The 19,790-nt window shown below is 38.7% G+C and overlaps 1 protein-coding gene across 1 annotated transcript in view; it reads right to left on the bottom strand.

The window, feature by feature from the left end:
• The window catches only part of kkv (hyaluronan synthase-like protein kkv), an 85,056-nt gene that overhangs the window by 42,588 nt on the left and 22,678 nt on the right, over window positions 1–19,790 (bottom strand). The window contains exons 2-6 of the mRNA XM_090409974.1: window positions 18,230–18,471; window positions 13,709–13,881; window positions 11,307–12,280; window positions 10,095–10,188; window positions 6,053–6,255 (exon numbers count right to left, since the gene is read on the bottom strand). Coding sequence (XP_090266100.1) covers window positions 6,053–6,255; window positions 10,095–10,188; window positions 11,307–12,280; window positions 13,709–13,881; window positions 18,230–18,471 — 1,686 coding nt within the window. The remainder of the gene's footprint in view (window positions 1–6,052; window positions 6,256–10,094; window positions 10,189–11,306; window positions 12,281–13,708; window positions 13,882–18,229; window positions 18,472–19,790) is intronic.

The following is a 19,790-nucleotide window of genomic DNA, read 5'->3' as shown; positions in this document are numbered from 1 at the left end:
CCATATCCTTGTAATCAACCTATGAAACACTCTTATACCTCCATTCCCTGTGGGCCCTAATTAACTCTGCTAGGATTTCATCTGCACCTGGTGCCTCATTGCTGTTAAGCTGCTTAACTGCTTTTTTAGCTTTACGCCTAAGTGGAGGAGGTTCCAAATCAAAATTTTCCTCGTGAGAGAGCTCCTCCATATTTTCTTTATCCACTCTACTGTACAGTTCCTCGCAGTATTCTTTCCATCTGTTTTTGATTTACATTTCTTCTGTTAGTAATGCTCCATTCCTGTCTTTGATGATATTCAATGTGGGCTTAAAATTTTGCTTTAAGTCACGAACTAAATAAAAAAATACTTTTATAATTCAGTCTCCTCATCTGAAACTCTATCACTTCACATTTATTAGTATAGAACTTTTCCTTGTTCCGGTTGATGGCTCTTCTGACTTCTCTGTGTAATCTCTTATATTCTTCAGTCTCTGTGTCTCTTTGTTTTTCCAACCGCCTTCTTTTGATTAGTTCCCATGTTGAATCTGATATCCATAGGTCCCTTGGTCTTCTTCTGGGGCCGAGATACTTCTTTGCTGTATCCTCTATTATCACCTCTAAAACATTTCTAGTGAGTTATCTTCACTAGAAATGCTTCACTATCTGTCTCCAGAAAATCATCCAACCCAGTTGATGTTTCTTCTGTGAATCCATTAGGAATTACTCTAACTTCCAATTTAGTGAAATTGTGTCTGACTTGGAAGTTTTCAGAGCCTTAATCTTACTTTGGCTCTTACTAGCTGATGGTCTGTACTGCAATCTGCTCGAGGACAAGTGTGCACATCAGAGATGCTTGTCTTCCACCGCTGGAGAGCAAGGATGTAATCAATCTGGTGCCTTGACCAATCAATGTTAGATATCCAAGTATAGATACGTCGTGGGTGTTTCTGGAAGCAGGTATTGTTAATAACTAATCTGTTAGCATAGGCAAATTCCAACAGTCTTTCACCACAGGTATGGCGTTCATCTAGATCAAACTCCGGCCTAACTCTCATTCTCCTTCCCACTTTTGGATTTATTCTTGTTGAGAAGCTTATACGCTGGTTAAACATGATAACTAATATTTAAGGAATTGACAGCATATACTAGAAATATAGATTAAATAAACTTTAATTTATACTTTCCGATATTTCGGCGAACGTCACGTTGCCATCTTCTTGGGAACTTACTACTAAGACACGTGCACACAGGTACTAATAACAGCAAATGAGACTAAAGCTAGGAAGCTAGCGTTTTCCTAAAGTCCTGATGGTGCCCCTGGCGGGCTATATTAGTAGTTCTTGGCCTTTGGGCTGAAGTTCTGATAAACGTTTCCCAAATTTGGGGCAGTCTCATGCATCCAAATTTGTTGAGGTTTGGCATGTTCCTAAGGGCCGGGGCTGATTCCATGAATAGTCTTTCATACTTGAACTTGCTGCGGTGTATTACTGTGGCTTTCTTCCATCTTATTCTGTGGCGAGTATCCAGAGCGTGGTCTGCAAGCCCAGAGTGGCTATACTGGTGAAATCGGATGTAATCCTTGTGTTCTGAGATTCTGATATTTGCTGTCCTGCCTGTTTGGCCAAAGTAGGACAGTTTACAGCTGCAAGGGACCTGGTATACACCAGGTAGGTCTAGGGGGAGTGCTTGATCTTTGGTGGAGCGGATAAGGGATGCCAGTTTTCTATGTGGTCTGTAACAAGTGGTCAAGTCATGTTTTTTTAGGATTTTATTGATTTTTTCCGAGGTGCCTCGGATGTAGGGAATGGTGATGGATTTAGAGTAATCTTTATTGTGTAGGGGAGGGGGTGGTGGGTTGTGGATAACTGGGTTAAGTATTTTTTGGATTTTTTGGAGGGGGTAGCCATTGGCTGAGAAAGTGTCACGGATGTGATTTAGTTCAGTGGTTAGGGCTTGATCATTAGAACAGATTATTTTTGCCTGTTGAATAATGTTTTAATAACTCCATATTGTTGTGGGGGGGGGGGATTGTTGGTGAATGTATCTGCCTGTATGGGTGGGTTTTCTATAAACTGAGAAAACCAAGGTTCCATCAGGCTGGCCGGTGACTAGTGTGTCTAGGAAGGAGAGGTTATTGTTTTCCTCTTTTTCCAGGGTGAATTTGATTCTAGGGTGTTGGTTGTTTAAGTGTGTTAGGAAGGAGAGAAGTGAATCCGGGCCATGTGGCCAAATAGCGAAGACATCATCAACGTAGCGAAGCCATATGGTAGGTTTTTGTGGGGCTGAGTTTAAGGCTTTCTCTTCAAACGTCTCCATGAAGAAGTTGGCCAAGGGTGGGAAAAGTGGTGAACCCATGGCTGTCCCCTCTATCTGTTTGTAGAATTTTTCCTGCCAAACGAAATAGCCTGAGTTCATTGTAAACTGAAATAGGGCTGAGATATCGGGAGGAAATTTAGCTTGGATTAGCTCTAAGGTTTCTTTGAGTTTCACATTCGTGAATAGGGAGGAGACATCAAAACTGACCATTATGTCATTATGTTGGAGTGTAGTTTTGGATTTAAGTCTCCTAAGATGTAAAGCATGTCTCTCCTTGGTAGGCAGTTCAAAACAGTTTTGTAAGTTTTCATAGAATTCCTCACTCTCTTCTTCAGGCTTATCCGTGTGGGGTGCATAAACTACCACAATTGATAGATTGGTAGGCTGAGCCTTAAGTCTAATGAGAGTATCCTATCATTAATGGGGTTATAACCAAGAAGGCTTCTTGCCTGAGCTGTCTTCAATATCACAGCTACCGCATGATGTTTTCAGTCATCACCTGAGTAAATTACTAGCTTACCATCCTATCTTTTGAAGTGACCTTCTCCATTCCATCTGGTCTCTGTAATTCCCAGGATGTCAATCTTATACCTATCCATCTCTTTACAGACAATCTCAAGAGTGCCAGTCTGTATAGCTTGAATATTTCACGTGCCAATGCAAAATTCCCTTCTAAGATTAATCTTATATCTTCTGTGTTGCTTATTCACAATATCACTGACTTTTGATGGAGACTGTAATATACGTCTCGAACAGGACCCTCTTCCTAAGCCCTGGACGCGGCTCTGATTATTCTGCGCGACAAAAAATGCAGCATGAAATGTGTTATAAGGCACAACCATATCAGCAATTCGGAGTGAAGTCACCGCAAGAAGAATGTGGTAGAGTTGCAGAGGCCCTTTCCACATGAGAAGAGATGAAATAGCAAAATAGGAAAGATTCATCCCTAGCCCTCGAACACTCTAATGGCATTGGGGGAGAAGGAGCAAGAAGAAAAAGAAGGAGAGAAAAGAAAAAGGGGAGGAACCACTCTACAGATAATATAGCAGATGTATATTACGTGAAGTAAGGCATGGTTCAGTATCAGGTGCCTCGGGATTGCATGCCCGTACTCACTAAAGTGAACCCTTGAGGTAGATTTAGTTAAAAAGAAAAAAAAAAAGCATATCAAAGTGAAACCAATGAGTCATTAAATGTAATGGCAACACCTGCATTCATACGATACTTGTGGCTAAAAGATTTTACTAAGAAAAACTATTAAGAAACACGTAGAAAAATCAAACTAAATACGACGATGAATGCACACTCGAAGTTTTGTACAATAAAAGCCTACGCAAGTGAGTAGTACGAAGGTAGATTAACGCAGAAAATTTGAGAGCAGCAAATTAAAAGGAAACACCTTGAAAAAAAATAAAACACTCGTGACTCAGCCAATGGAGTATGATGAAAAGTGATATTATTTTATTAAGCAAATGAGAACATCGTGACATTAGATCGTCTAAAAAAAATCACCTTCACATCTTCTGGATCTTTGATCAGTATTGTAATGTTATGGTGCTTGACCATTTCGCTTCTTTTATATGACTTCTGCCACTCAGTTAGCTCTCACTCTCTTTCTATTGAGGGGGTCTGGTAAAAGAACTGATGAATCTCAGTGAAGGTCCGAGTAATGTAATCCTTCCCATAATGCATAATATTACACAGGTTAGAGAAGGGAGTACTCGTACAGTGTATTGTGGGATACTATGGTGACTTGGTCCAAATTTTATTATTAAGTGACACCTCCAAGGACTCATCGCTTGAGAGCATTGTACTCTACTCCGCCACACACACACACAACTCACTCCAACTACACAGAACGACACTACTACCGTCTGCGCAATCTACCGCCGCTACCCACAACAGCATGTTTTGTCTGTAAATTGCATGCGTTCTCGTGAACGATTTTCCTGCACGCAGGAAGAAAAAACTTTGCTTATATGAAATCGGCTAACTCACCTTCAGTTGAAAAAGCCCATACAAATATTCCTCTCGTCCCGACGAGAGGAGAATCCAATCGAAGGGCGCAAAGTCCCGTTGTTCTTCTCATTGCGCTACATACAAGTAGCCAGGACACAAGATTTTGTCTGCTCACACTTAGGAGAATGAAAACAATATTTGTCAGTTTTAATTACCTTTTAGATGAAGTGCTTAAAAAATAGCAAAGTATTAAAATATTCTTTGCTGTTTTTAAAGAAAGGAAATCAATAAATACGTAAAATTTGGATGCAATAGAAGTGGAATATTTTGAAAAGTGTATTCACAAGAAAATGAATTTGGGGGGGGGGGCTATTCAAATATGACAAAAACATTGTGGTAACGTCACACAATACAGACGAAGTTCTAAGGAAATTGATGGATAAGGAAATTACGCGAAAAACAAATGAGTCATGAAAATATCGAAGACCAACACTCGAAGAGAAACTGAAATATTTCTGCACAAAATCATTGAGCCCCATAACGTTAGTGGATGATTGCAAAGAAAGTTGTACTCTTGTTTAAAAAGAGGACCATCAAGCTACAGTGAGATAAAAACTTGTTAAATACAAGATTCAACTTAACCACAAAAAATATTCTGAAGAAAACATCTATGTGAAGGATGGCAAGGTTTAGACGAAAAAGGTGTAATTTCCACCTGAGGCGCAAAAAAGAAATTATTCGAATCAATAAACAGGCCATCTGATTGCTTTATGGAGGGGATAAAAAAGCATTTGTTTGTGCAAATTTTAAATATGTTTGACAGATCTTAAACGACAGAAAAATATCAACGACTGTAATAAACTCAATTCTGATATTTACAAATAGCTTAGCGGAACTTTGTTACGGATTGCAACCATTGAACACATTAAACAAAGAGGAAAGTCATTTAAAGCAACAGAATTTAATACGCACATGTGTAATTAATGATTAAAATATATATAAAAAATTATCAGTGATATAAACTAATTCGTTAACTATTACAGAGCTAACGAAGCAGGGTAAGGCAAACAAAAAATTGAACGGAAAAATCACTTGTGTGTTTTGTTATAATCTTGGAATTAACATGCATCCTAAAATCCGGGTATTTTAAGATAAACGTAGACAGATATTAAAAGCAACCACAGTGCTAGCATATTTGAACCCACAATCTGCAATATCACGTTGTCAATATAACTCATAATTGAAATAGATAACACGGATAGTTCAAAATGCAAAATTGTCTGAAATGATAAAACTGACTTAATACAATCACGCGGATCAGTTAGACACAAACTTGCCTTAACAAAAACAAAGAAATGTTTCAGGGAAAATAAATGGCACAAATTACCATTGCTGATCTCAAAATAGCCCCGTTGAGTGATTTGAGGATTCGTTTCAGCAAATATTCGAAGAGTTGTGGATTTACCGTAATTTGCCTTCCAGGCAATGCTTAGAAAGTAATCCAAGCTGTGAATAAATTTTGTTGTGGATAATTGCGACGCGTAAACAAACTAGATTTTCTCCAAAAACGTTGGATTTCTTTTCTTCATTACCGAAGCCACGCATCCTCATTGATGCATAACTAGAAGCTGCTGTTTGAACGGATTAAAAATGGAACTTCGTGCATTTAATTTGCCATTAGACTCCAATCAAAGAATACCCACCGCATGGGAATGTGCCGGCGGAGCATTTCGTTCTCGACAGAATTATAAAGAAAATTATAAACGAAATAAAGAACAAATTGGGAGTTAGCTCACCTTACCACCGATTTCAACATCTGGACCATCTCTTCAACTGTCTCATGCCACATCGTAGCGCATGCGTAGATCCGGATAATGTGATCGGAGCTGCGGACAGTCGTGGTTCTTCCGTTTTGGCTGTTCGATGTTTCGGTTTGGATCGAAATCGTTTCGTAGTACTGTGAGATGTCGTTTTCCTCGTTGCCTTCCAAGTCGAGATCCTGCAAGGGAAAGGGAAAAAAGTCGCATGATTTCGAAATTCAGGGCGAGTCATCACTTCAGGACAGCTTTGTTTTGCTGTGATAGTAAGAGGCAACTTGATTGCCCTGTTCTAAACGTGGCATTCAAGTAACATTTGGTGTGAGAGTAAATCGATCGAGAGAAAACGGTTCCTCTGGCTGTTGTTCTTTTAGACGTTCAAAGGGAAGCATGTTCAGTGATCGGCTTCTACCCTGTAGCACCGGCGTGGATGTGGACTTCACCGCATCCACAAAGGAACAACATCGTAACTCAGTTTACTACTTTGTAACATACGAAACCTTTAAGATAGCACGGACGATTTGCATTTTAAACTGCGGGCGTGGCTATAAAAGTAATGGAATTTATTTTATTGAGGCAATAGTCACACGAAGTAAGTAAATTTCCAGTCCCTTTCAGTTGCGAAGGTTGCCTGTATCGGAAATTGTCATCGCTTCATGAGAGAGAGAGAGAGAATGGTTGTCGTCGTTTTGCAAATATTGGTTGAAGCAACCAAGGGTATTAAGTTATATCCGGTGTGTACATCCGCTAATTGCGCGTATTTCTGCTGGCAGGTTGGTTTATTTTGTGTGGGAGAGATAAAAACGGTTTCCAGGAGGAGAGGAAACAAATCCTCCGCCTGCTTTGTCGGAGCACATTTATCCACATTGTTGTGTATAAAATTATCCTTTTTTGAATAGGAAAAATTAAAACCGATGTGAGTACACAGCGAACACGCAAATATGAGCTATGAAAGAATGTATGCAAGTCAATACCTGTACGAAGTATAGGTTTCGCTTTTTTTCTCTCTCTCTCCATTCTCCCCTCCCCCTTCTTCTGGCATTATTTTAGCCTCGGGATTGTGGCTGCTGTAGGATTTTTTTTTTTATTTTACCGTTCCTCTAATTTTCCTTCGCAAACATAAAACCGAGCTTGAACACGTCTGGCAGTAAGTTACACGAAAAGATAAGTGTGGGTAATGTTCATGCAGTCATTCCTCTACGTGAACTTAAGCCTCGCGGTAAAAGGATAATTTCAATTTAAAAAAAAAATCAAGAAAGAATTGATTTATAAATTGTAATTGTAAAGTTTCGAAAGTACTGTGTGTGTGGAAGGGGGGGGGAAGATTCACTTCTTCCTCATTTGGAAAAATTGCAAATAAGACATTTTAATGTCTTATTTGCAATTTTGGCAATACAAGTGCGGGCTTCTTAAAAAAATAAAAAGATCTCTTCCTCTGTGACCATATTTGAGAGGTTCCAAGGGATAACCTCATCAAGCAGTTAGACAGAGTGGATAATTTTCATGCATCAGAATGCGATTATCTGCATATTAGGGAACCAGTTTTAATAAAGTTTCCTTCCGAATCAATAAAAAATTAAATTTACTTTTCATAAATAGGGAATTCTTTTACATTCTGCATCGCATATTAGTTTGTGCGTGTTTGGCAGTTTTCTAATGAAACAGAATGAAGCATGTCGAAAGATGTCAGTGCCATGCACAATATTATCGTTGGCAGTAAAAAATGATAAAGTCTGAAAGAATAAGAAATTGTTTCTCTTGCAAAAATGTCTGCAAAAAATAGCACGATCATTAGACCATGCTTGCTGTCACTTTAAGCCCTTCAACTGCATTGCTTTGTTCTCTTTTCTTCTTCTTTCAGCAAGTACTCAACTGCATTGGATAAGTAGCGATGCTGAGCTTGGAAATAATTTGAAGGTTGTGTTCATTTCTATCTTGAGCAGTGTCTGGTGATTGTCGCAGGAGCAGAATTTCAATGTGCCACATTCAAGTCTTTATAGTAGCAGAGGAAAACGTTTCCTATTCTCTGTTGAAACCCATTTTATGCCTGTACATGATGATAGAACATCCATTATCCTGTGTGGGCAAGTGGTTAAGAAGGAAGAAATATATTTGATATTGTTGACTTGAACAACTGTAGTCCTTAGGAAAAACAGAGTGAGGAAGACTGTTTCACCGAACTATCTGTGGATGCTAATGAGCAGCTGTTTTTTTTTTTTTTTTACATGGTTACAGGAAAGTAGATTATGGCTAGCTAACTGTAGCGATGTTTATGCAAATGCTTTTAAAAAACAGAAACAGAATCTATGAAGAATAGCTGGAGAACGTTTGAGTTTTCACATTCATTAAACCAATTGCTCTCTTCTGGATAGCTTCGATCCCTTTCGTGAAGATTGTTGGTGCGCACTCCTAAATCTGAGAGGGAAAGAGTGGGATTTGTATAGAGTTAGAAACTAGTACGTGAGGGATCAGTGAAAGTGGCGGAGACTATGAGTGCCGGGAAAGAAGAGAATTTTAAGTCAACCCAAGAGGAGAAATGCGAGATGAAGATCTTCGTTGTTATGGTAAGGAGAAGTGAAGCGGGATATTTCTTGCGAAGAATAAGAAATGGCTCCCTCTCATCTCACTGGAGAATCAAGGAGATTCGTTTCAAGGCCTTACTTATGGAATTTCTCATTAGTTATGGAAGCTTGGAATGTTTGATCACTTAGAGGTTTATCTAATGAAGAAGAAGAACGGTGTTGTCATGGAAGCTGTGAACCAAATTTGAAATCAGCGATAGAAGATCATTAATGTTTAGGAGAAAAAGTTAGCAAAAGTAAGAAACTTCCCCTGGAAATGCTAATCTTAATTCTGTTCAACATGTGCCAGTTAACACGATATTCTTCCTATTAACTGTATGCTGACCCTCAATAGCGTAGAATTCCCCCCGCCGAATGAAGCTAACTTCTAGCTCTGTCGTGAAAGCTTATCACATATGTCTACAGTTTCGAAAAGCACGAGCTGGTTTCCCTCTCCAGGCTTCAATTTTTTTCAAGAACAATATTTAGTCTCATTATTGAGGCATCAGTTTTTGTCTCACTTTTGAATATCAGTTTGTTATGTGCGCACTCCTTCTTGGCGAAGTTGCACCTTCGAAAAAAGGCCGCATTTTAAATTGCGCCAACTGCTCTTGTACTACGAAATACCGTGTGAAAATCAGCATTTGTGCAACTTTGCTTGAAAATGAACTGGCCCGTATTACTCACGTTTATAATAGTTTTCCATTATTATCAACGACCATTTTTAGAGAATCCCACCGAAAGTACGGACACGTATGGAAGTCTTCAAGTTTCCGTTCTGTGTGAGGCGATCACTCTGTGGTGGTCGTTACTAATAAATCTACTATCGCGGCTCATAACCACTCGTGGGTGGTATTCATATAAACATACTAATTCTGTAATTCTAAAACGCCTTATAATGGAACCATCAACAACGTTCATTTCTCTCGAATGATCTTCATCCATTTGCTCGTCCTCGAAAGTATATTGTTTCAATTGCTAGCTGTTAAAGAATTTTATTTTCTTCCGAGAATTTGACTCCACACACACACAACTAGTGTAAACAAGTTTTGTTTGAGTTACTATACGAGAAAACATGTGATGTACACCGATTGATCTTAAATAAAATCCCAAGCACAGTTTTTAAAACACCTCGGAGTTTTTATTTTAATTATTTCATCAGAATAGTTTTTCAATGTTTTAATATTCAGATGGCCGTCTGCAAGACTAATTTCTTATATTTCACTAAATTCGTCATTATATTCAAAAGAGTGCGTCATTTTGTTGCATCCATCATGGATGCACGAGTGCATTAACAGACGAAAAACAGGAAAGATCTGTGAGAAAAGCGTCATCTCTGAAATGTCAAGCTGCACAGGACTTTTCTGGGGAGGGAGAAATCAGAAATAACGAAGAAACTGGTAAGAAAATCAGGCTGTGTTATTTTAACTACTACTCTTACGAAGCATCGATGAACTTACCTCACTTTTGATCTCTCCTTCATCGTCCCTCCGTCGGTTCAAAGCAACGGACTGATCGATGAGAATGCCGCAGTACATGGGGTTCACGAACAGCCTGCAAAACACATCACAAAAATAGCTGTCGGTTAGCACACGGAGGAAAAGTCTGTTATTCATAATTCAAAGGTTTGCAAACAGATCAGATTGTTTTAGATTTCCGGCCGAACGAACTAAGACGATGAGGTCAATTATTATGGTTGAAAATTGAGTGTTTTCATGGCGGGTTTGTTTGTTTCGCGCGATGAAAAACCCGAATTTCCGAGAGGCAAAATACGTTGAGAGCAGGTTTTATTCAAATTTCAGAGAGCTAGATCTGCTCTATCACGCAAACTTTAAGATTCAGCTGGATTTGAGACAGGACGACTTCGAAAGCACCACCTATATCACTGTGGAGAACGAAAGCAGTTACAAACACTACAAGCTCTTTTTTTTTTTTTTATCTCAGAAGATGGCAACAGTAGCTTCATCGGTGAGGTCCGATTCCTCACTTAAATGAACAATGAGCTGAATTAATGGCTGGATTTGAGGCCGAAACAAATGACTGTTATGAGGCCAGTGGACTACGTCTGTTAATTACGCATGTATATTTATTCTTCGGTCGGTTCGTCTGTTTTGAGGAATGAATGACCACGGAGAATGCATCTGAAATACTCCGATAGGAGCGAAGAGTTTTTTTTTGTTGTTGTTGTTTTTTCTTTAATTCAAAAGTAAAAGATACTCCGGCACAAAAAACTGATTCATGTACAGTTCTATATAACAAAGCAGATCTCGCAGTGTAACAGATGCAACCACCCTCATATTAAACATTACCACCGATCACGAATAGAAAACGAATATTTACTACAAATTGGATTTCAAAAAATCATACTAAGTAATGGGTTGTCATCTAGGTTATCGGTAGTTTATAGATTTTTTTTTCCAAGTAAGAAAAAATGTTATTTAAATTAAGGGGATATTAAATCCCACATTGTTTTAAAACACCGAATAAGAAACTCAAAGATTCGGTTTTAAAACAATGTGGGATTTGATATCCCCTAATTTAAATAATGTTTATATCGCCGAAATGAAGCCTATTGGCTCTTTATATTTAAGTAAGAAAAAAGGTTTGGGTAAGCGTATGAAAAATGCAAATATATCGCATCAAAATTTTAACCCAGACCGTCAGATACTCACTTTTCAGTCGAAGCAAGTCTTTCGCACTTTGGTGTCCAGATGTGTACTGTGATCCACGTCTGAGAGAGTAGCCACAACAGCCATATCCACGCGTACTGATTGGACACAAAGTCCTGGAAGAAATTTCCTTCAGGACAAGTCCAGAACAAGTACTTGGGAACGATATTTTCGAAGAAGCAATCTTCCTCCGTTCGAATCCCGCAGGCAGCAATGAAGAGAGAGATGCAGACGGGAATGGTGAGGCTGATAGGAAACGCAAAACTGAATCCCTGGATGCATATTTTGCAAGCAAATTTGCCGACCACGTAACAGATAAGAGAAGCGCTGGAATGGATGAGAGCGACGTAGATCGGAGTCATGGCGAAAGAATCGATTGCTACTTGCTCGTCTATGGGGCTGGCTGTGGGAAGGTCAGGGAGATTCCCGGGAAGGTACTCTTTTCTGATTTGGTGAACTGTGATTAGATGGCTTCGGAAGCTGGAGAAGAAGTTCCTGAACAGGTGGGAGATATCCCCCAGAGTGATCTGGAGGAGTCCCAGCATGGCACACAGAATGACGATCACCTTCCACACAGAAATGAAGATGTAGCAGAAATATCTGCTGCGTCGAAGGTCCTCTTTCGCGGTACACAACTTGCGGATGAGTCCGATTGGCGACTTTTTATCCAAGTAGTTTTCCCACCACCTGAACGACACCAGAAACACAGACACTGGAATGGTCCATGCTCGGCCGACGTTCTCGACCATTGGCCAAACGACGAATCCAGTAGCGAGGGCCAGGATGGCGACAATGTCCAGAAGGACCTTCAGGGGTCGTTTGCCTTCTTCAGAATTTCTCGACAGGAGTCCAAGGACGGCGGGCACGAAACAGACGCAGTTGGTGAGCATGGCGGCTTTGACCACGTCCAGTTCAGGGAGTACAATGAAAGCCAGGAGGACAAGTCCCAAAGTATACAAGGTCTCCATGGTGAACACCTGAAAGAAAATGGCGCCAATTAGTGAAAATGATCATTGAATTTTTTTTTAAATCAAAGCAAACACACACACACACACACACACACACACACACACACACACACACACACACACGATGAAGGGCCATGAGTTTCTGAATTGAATTCTTCTTCGCTTGTTTCAGCATCCACAAAAACAAATAAAGTTGCTGATTAGTAAAGGAATCGGCGATGAGAGTATCAAATGCAGGTCTGTCAATTGAGAAGTATCGTTGCCATTGCTTTTTCTCTTATTTTAGTAAGACAGATTCATACTTTTATTAAATAAAAAATCTCTAGTAAACTTACGATCCACAATCCAGTTGCTAACAATTATCTAAACAGGTAGTCGTGCTTGGGTAATCGGTAACATCGGTGTTGGCCACTGAAAGAGAAAGTCCAGTCGTTCCATTTTGGATCGCAACGGTCCGTTTAATGCCGAGTCCAGCTTCCCGACATGGGATTGCTAAGAAACTGAGAAGAGTTTCTGCTTGATGTTTCATTTCATGAGAACCAACGGTTCGAAAAGAGCGTTAGTCTATGGATATTGAACCTAGCAGGCTGCTGAGTAGAGCTCGTGTCTTTTAAGCAGAAAAATACCAAGGAAACTCCGATGCGGAAGGGCGTATTCTCAAAACCTCTGCTCAGTTTCTAATCTTTTAAGTTTCAAACATCTGCTCTTGCTTTACCTTGGCATTTGTATAATTTCTTCCCAGATATATCTAAACTTCCTCTTTGCATTTCCAACTCCTCCTCCCCCGCTGTCGTCAACAAAAATGATCAGAGAACGAGCATGTTTTTCGCAAGAGCAAGCGAAACAAGAACCGTTTTTGATTTATGATACTGAACACTTTTATGCCAATTTTCTCTTACAAATCTTTGTAAGGCTTCCAAATACGAAATGTGAGGAAATTTGTTCAATCGCATCGGTCTAATTTAACTGGGAAAGGATAGGGGAAAAATTGGTGCTCATGAATTTTAAGTAAAGTACCAAAACATATATCGTAGTAATTCCCCCTCCGAGCGTCCAATTCCATTTTTTATTATTGTCTCTTGTAGGACTTGGTGCAGTGGAATCAAGCTGACTATATTTACATTCCGTGAGCTAACTTATATTTCTCTTCGAGAGCTACTTCGATTCGATCTCCACAGAAGGTTCCCTTCCAAGAGCGATTCATAACACACCAGAAGAGATTCTCTTCTGTGTTCATTCAAATATGTCATGGGAGGGTCCTAATCGCGATACCGCGCTTTTGCGTTTCCCAGCGCCATCTGAATTACATCCTGAGGGCTGGGGTTTTCATGGAATCGGAATTTTTATGTACGAAAGGGTTAATTATATGAAACGTTGGTCGCATTCAGAGGGAAGAATTACACAAATCGAAGTATGATCGGTTGGCGGGATACTTACGGTGATGAACACCCATGGCTTTGGACGACGGTACGACTTGAACACGCAAATTCTAGCACTGCGGAAAAGGGCGAAACATTCGGGAGTGACCAGAACGAAAAACAAACACCACATCCAAGCGACCCTCTCCGTATCTGGGATGGCTACCTCGTAATCTTTGTCCCTTTCTAAGCCTATAAAAGATAAAGAAAAAAAAATTAGCTTTAACCGAACAGTTCTGATTTGTAACTACGTCTTTTCTTTTCCACGTGTCCATACTTTCCCATAAGACAAGTCCACAGTGGAGGACCCCTCACTGCAGGGTAAGTCATAACCCATAAATGACGGGAAATATTACGGGAAATGGAATTTCCAAACCTCACGTTCGTTCCTGGGATTATCAAGTAAAAATTTAATTCACGGATACCACGCTGGTGGTATCTCCGTAAATAAAGCGGTGCTCAATAAAATAAAGCACCGCTATATTTCAAAGAGCTCTTTGTTGATAGGGTGCATCATTATAAAGTCATAAGGACAAATTGATCAACACCTGCCTGATAGAATGCGGAAGTGCTATTTGTTTAAGAGTTGACGAAATGTACTTCAATAAGCTTTTCTTTATTTAGTGGACGACCTGCCCCTGATTTTTTGCATTATCACCGCCGAATTACAAAATTTATTGACTTACTAAGTTGGGTGTATCTTAACTATCATTATAAAAACAATACCTATCTGGAAAAGTTAAAAAAAAAAAAGGGGGGGATCCTATGGGGATCTACACAAATAACTGCAGAACCGATTGTAAGTATCGTGATCTATTTGGTCTAATTCTTGTACTTAGTAGGTGCTTAATGATTAAAGAAATCATGCAATATTCTACTGCTGCTGCTGTGTGTTACTGGGTTTACTCCTCCCTTCTTTTTAAAGTTCACGTGTAGGTAACAAACTAGAAGATTCAAAGCCAATGACTTATTAATTAGCGAATACGTGCGCTAAAAATTTGACAATCCAGGTAGCAGTTTTATTCATACCTAAAACAGAAACCATTTGGATATTAAATAACATACCGAAAGACATTTTTCATTAATCTCGGAATAATGTAAACGTTCAGCAATGCAACGAAGAAGCAATGAAGAAAGTGCCGAAGAACTGAAATTTTGAAAGCAGTGATGAACTGAACTCATCCGTCCTCTTTTTTTTATATTATATATATATATATATATATATATATATCAAGAATAAATATCAACCTCAAACTTCTGTTAAAAAGATATCTATAAATAGCAATTGATGAGAAATTTGAGTTCAGAATGGTGGTGTTCAATGTCACCAAGGAAAGTCGGATTATGTGCTTAAAAGAAAAATGCAATTCTCAAGTTCCTCGTAGATGACTGAAGAGAGCAGAAATCAGGGAGGGGGGGGATAAAATAAAAAAATTGAAATCCATAGGACTCATAATAATCGAGGGGTGAAATGAAAAAAAAAAGCTCAAATATGAAACTGACAGAGTACCAAACGGTATTCATGATAAAATATCGGTGGTGCTAACCTTTCTTGGTTAATACAACTTAAAGACCTTTCTGACTTCATATACACTCGGTTTTGCTAATTTTTAAATTTGCTCTATAAATTAATTAATTCATATCATTCTATGCGAATGTATCGACTTCCTCTTTCTTTTAAACGGCAAGAATCAACAGAAGGCTCCCAGCAGAAATAGAGTGAGGAGAAGAAGTAGCAGAGAACGTTTTGCTATATCGCAGCAGGTCAACTCCTCCGAAAATTTCTTTTATGAATACAGCGTGGTTCAGAGAGGACGATGTGCTATCTCTTGTTATCGGAGAAGTGGGGCTGTTTCAGTAGCATGTACGCTGGGCCACAATATCCTTTAGCTATTATTATTAAACAAAGCTATAAGCAAACAGGACAACCCACACACACTGCTCGCTTTAAGTTATACGAAGAGGAACCTGTCAAGAGACTTTTGAATCCAACTCAAATTTAGCTATGGTCCCACCATGAAATGAAACAGCGAAACATTTTCCTCCAATTCAATAACCTTCGATTATCAGGCTTATTCAACGAAAATCAAAGACACGCCAATCAGCGGCATCGTGATAAGTTGACCTGTTGTGATGGTATCCGGAGAGTTCATCGAAAATGTAATTAATCGAAAGACAATTCATCGAAAAGCAATTCACTCAAAATTTTAACTTTTAGAAAATGTTATGATAAAAGGGATCCATTCAGAACAAAAACTCAACCGTGCAGAGTGAGATAGCGATGCTACTTTAATAGGGAAAAATTATAGAACAATATGGTTTCTTATTGTCTTTCTTGTCCGATAACTGTTTCATGTCTGTTCATGGGACTAATTTGCCTGTTTCCAGGAGGAAAAGCTCAGCCTACGTTATTATTATTGTCACTAGTAGTAATATGCGACTTCAATACAGCAATTATCGTGGGATAATAATTCAAATAGAATTATTACGCGAATGACAACGGTTCGACAAGAAAATGTCGAACCGTTCCAGTTTTCAGTTCAGCTATATTCGGGACCACAGCGGTTAGCGTAGCCTAGTGGCTTTGCGCTTCGCAACCATATGCCTGGGGAAGGAGTGCCCTAGGTTCGATTCCCGTCGCCGACGTGAGGAGCTAAAGGATCTTCCTTAGCCATACCCAAGTTAGTCGGTCGTGGGCAGCAGGGTTTTTTCCGCCAGTTTATCTGGGGTTTTTCATCCCGCAAGCAGACAAACCGGCCCCTTGAACATACAGGGATACAGCCAAGAATACTTAGAGGCATAGGGGTGACCATCCTATCCTCGTACTTCGGTTACGAAACCCAAGCATGCTTGGGAGGTTGTGGGCCTTAAAGGCCTGTTAAAGCCATAGGGATAGATATATTCGGGGCAACAAACAAATCACGTGACCAAATTATGTATTATTACAATAATTCTCTGACTTAGCGGAATTAGTAGAAGTTGTCGGTACAAGGAGCTGTCTGCAAAGTTCAGTTTTTGTTCTAAACGGATCACTTTTATCGTAACATTTGCGAAAAAAGTTTCGAAATTATATTAGCAATTCCGCTTTGGTTGGATCAATTTAATGAAATTTTAGTTAAAATTTTCGACGAATTGCATTTTCGAGTAATTGTTCATTCGATGAATTTTCATGGAACCTTTGTGATATAGAAAAACGTTCTCTGCTGCTACGTCTCCCCACTCTATTTCTGCTGAGAACCTTCTGTGGCAGCCTTCTGTTTATTCTTGCCGTTTAAAAGAAAGAGGAAGTCGATACATTCGAGTAAAATGATATGAATGAAATCATTAACTAATTCATAAATATCCCAAGCAAAAACAGAAATATTTGCTCTAACTTTCCGAATTCGCTTAAAGGAAAAAAAAAATAAAACAAAACAATCTGCTGACGAAATTTCTTACTTGTACGAAGGTGAAAGTAAAGAATGGAAGTTGGTAAATGCCAAAATTGGCTACAGAAAACATGAATTCCCAGATAGCAAAGATGTCACCTCTGTTCTTAAAGAAATGAATAAACTCTTTACGAACAACGCTAGTGTTGTGATTTTGATCCTACAGAACGAAACAGAACAAAGTACGTAAGTTAGCTTCCTTGAATTAAGAATTCAAGGTATCTATAAATGAGGTTGAAATAAAGAAGATATTTGTTAATATCTTCTTTATTTCAACATTTTCCTTCATATTTTGTCAATATGAAGGAAAAGATATTTTCCTTCATATTGACAGCAACTTGAAATGGAACTCCCATATCACATTTTTAACAAGCTGAGGTTCGTAAATAATAGAATATTTTACGTTAAAGAATTTGTCGATTCAGCATTTTTAAGATGCTCGTATTATTCCTGAACAAATTGATATGATATCAACCAGCCGGGGTGTAGATTACTACAAGAATCCGTTCCCTTTGATTCGAATACAAAATAGAACAATCAGAGCTATATTAGCTCTGATTGTTCTCATTTCTTCGCATTTTCAACTACTGATCTATTTGCCACAACATAAATTTTATCTACATAATTGTATACTATATGTAAGAAATGATATTATATACAGAAAAATTTACAATGTTGACTATGGTTTACATTGTGGTAACTTGCTAGTAATGCCCAAGGCAAACAAAGAAATTTTTCACAAATCATTTGATCACTTACCAAAAAAAAAAAGCAAATATAATAAACTACCTAACGAAATAAAGTCTATAGCCGAATATGCTTTCAGAAAATGATCGAGACACTACCTCATGGGACTTAGTAATGTTGACGCATATTATAAAAATTATTTGAATTATTATATATTATGTCTCAATTATTTTCTCTGTCTCTCTTGCAGCTGGCCCTTTGGTTATGTCATTCGCTCTGTGAAGCGACTCGACTCCCAATCGGTTCACGAATATATTCGGGTGAGCTCTAGTTACAATGTTTGTTCGCTGTTTATGAACTCACGAAAAATATTTCTGTAACAAAGAATAATGATAACTGTAATAACTGATTAAAAAAAAACTTACCTAGTCCTTTCTTGCAAACAGCGATGGTCCTGTTTACCTTGATGTGCGATGTCATGAAGAGGAAGGTCCCTTTGGAGATGACCGCAGAGCACAGTACGATGCAGAAAGTCAAGAAGTACGTCAAAATTTTAAACACCTTCAACGTAATATCGATGGCCTTTGAACTGAGAGTTTCATCATCGTCCTCAGGTGGCGTTACAATGAAAACATCCCACCCCTTCGTTTCCTGCGCACTCCTTCGGCTAAAACAAAACATAGAACAAATTAGGTGTGCAGAAAGCCCGTGGGACAGGCGCAAGAAGCACCGATGCGGTTTATTGCAAAAGCATTTAAAAATATTAAAAACAAACCACTTCAGTAAATAATCAAATGGAAATAGTTAAGAGGCTACGTGAAGAAATCACAGGAATAACACAACAGCAATATCGCTTTAGCCGACTTACGTCATATGAAAATAACTGAACAATGCACAGCATCAATAAGGAACGGCTTCGAGTAGTCGTTATCCACGAAATTCCCTCGTATCCATCTTTAGCCAGAACTGTTCCAACAAACCCTCAGGTGAGACGGATCAAATCTCTCGATTTCTATCTATCCTCCCACATTCTTGCTTCGCGAACACTGTGCCAGCTGTGTTTTCATATATCTTCCCTTATCTGGTCTTCTCCACCTTTCCCGTGGTCTCTCACCCTCCAATTTCATTTCATACATTCTTCTCGGTATTCTTTCTAAATCCATTCTCATTTGATGTCCAAACCACTTCAAGCGAGGGTTCATAGACATTTCTTCAACACTTAGCCATAAATTATTCCTAATGTAGACATTTCCTATTCTGTGTTTCTTTGTCAACATCGATTGTCCTTAAAACTTTGATTTCATTTCACGATTCTATTCGTGTCTCTTTTTGTTAGTCTCTGGTGCATAAATCAAAATGAGCCAAAAGTAACTTGTTAATTAAAATCTTGCACTTAACTCAAACCTTGCAGTACACTACATACATTGTTAAAAACGTTTGCCCTAGTGAAATCCTCCTCATTATGGCCTGGTCTAAACTTCCATTACTAGAAAGCATACTTCCAAGAAATTTGAAGTTTTCCCTACTCTTCACGACTTGTCCATTGAGTCTAAAATACCATTGACGTTTGCATTTCTAATACGACTTAAAACCATGCTCTCACTCTTCCTGTTATTAATATGTAATGCACAGTTCTGAGTTACGCTGTTTCATTTGTCAACTTTCTTCTGCATTTCTTCTGAATGTGCCCAAATCATTAATCGTATGTAGGACGCTATTCATCACAAAGAACAGCAATGGAGACAACACAATTCCATGTCGCAGTTCATTTTTAAGTATAAACCACTCCGAATTACCAAATTTCGCCTTCACTATCTCTTCAAATTAATACAAGTATTTTTCATGAAAAATTTTTTATGCCCATCTTTTCAAAATTTCCCCAGACTTTATTTCCCGTTGAACCCAATGAAAGGCTTTTTCCGATTTGAGAAATCAGGAGTGGTTTATACTTAAAAATGATTGTAATTAAAAAGGCGGTTTATACTT

The sequence above is a fragment of the Typopeltis vanoorti genome, chromosome 2, assembly GCF_054136105.1.
Source record: "Typopeltis vanoorti isolate ZY-2024b chromosome 2, IOZ_Tvanoo_1.0, whole genome shotgun sequence".
NCBI classification, from domain to species: Eukaryota; Metazoa; Arthropoda; class Arachnida; order Uropygi; family Thelyphonidae; genus Typopeltis; species Typopeltis vanoorti.
This window is presented reverse-complemented; position numbering and strand designations above follow the sequence as displayed.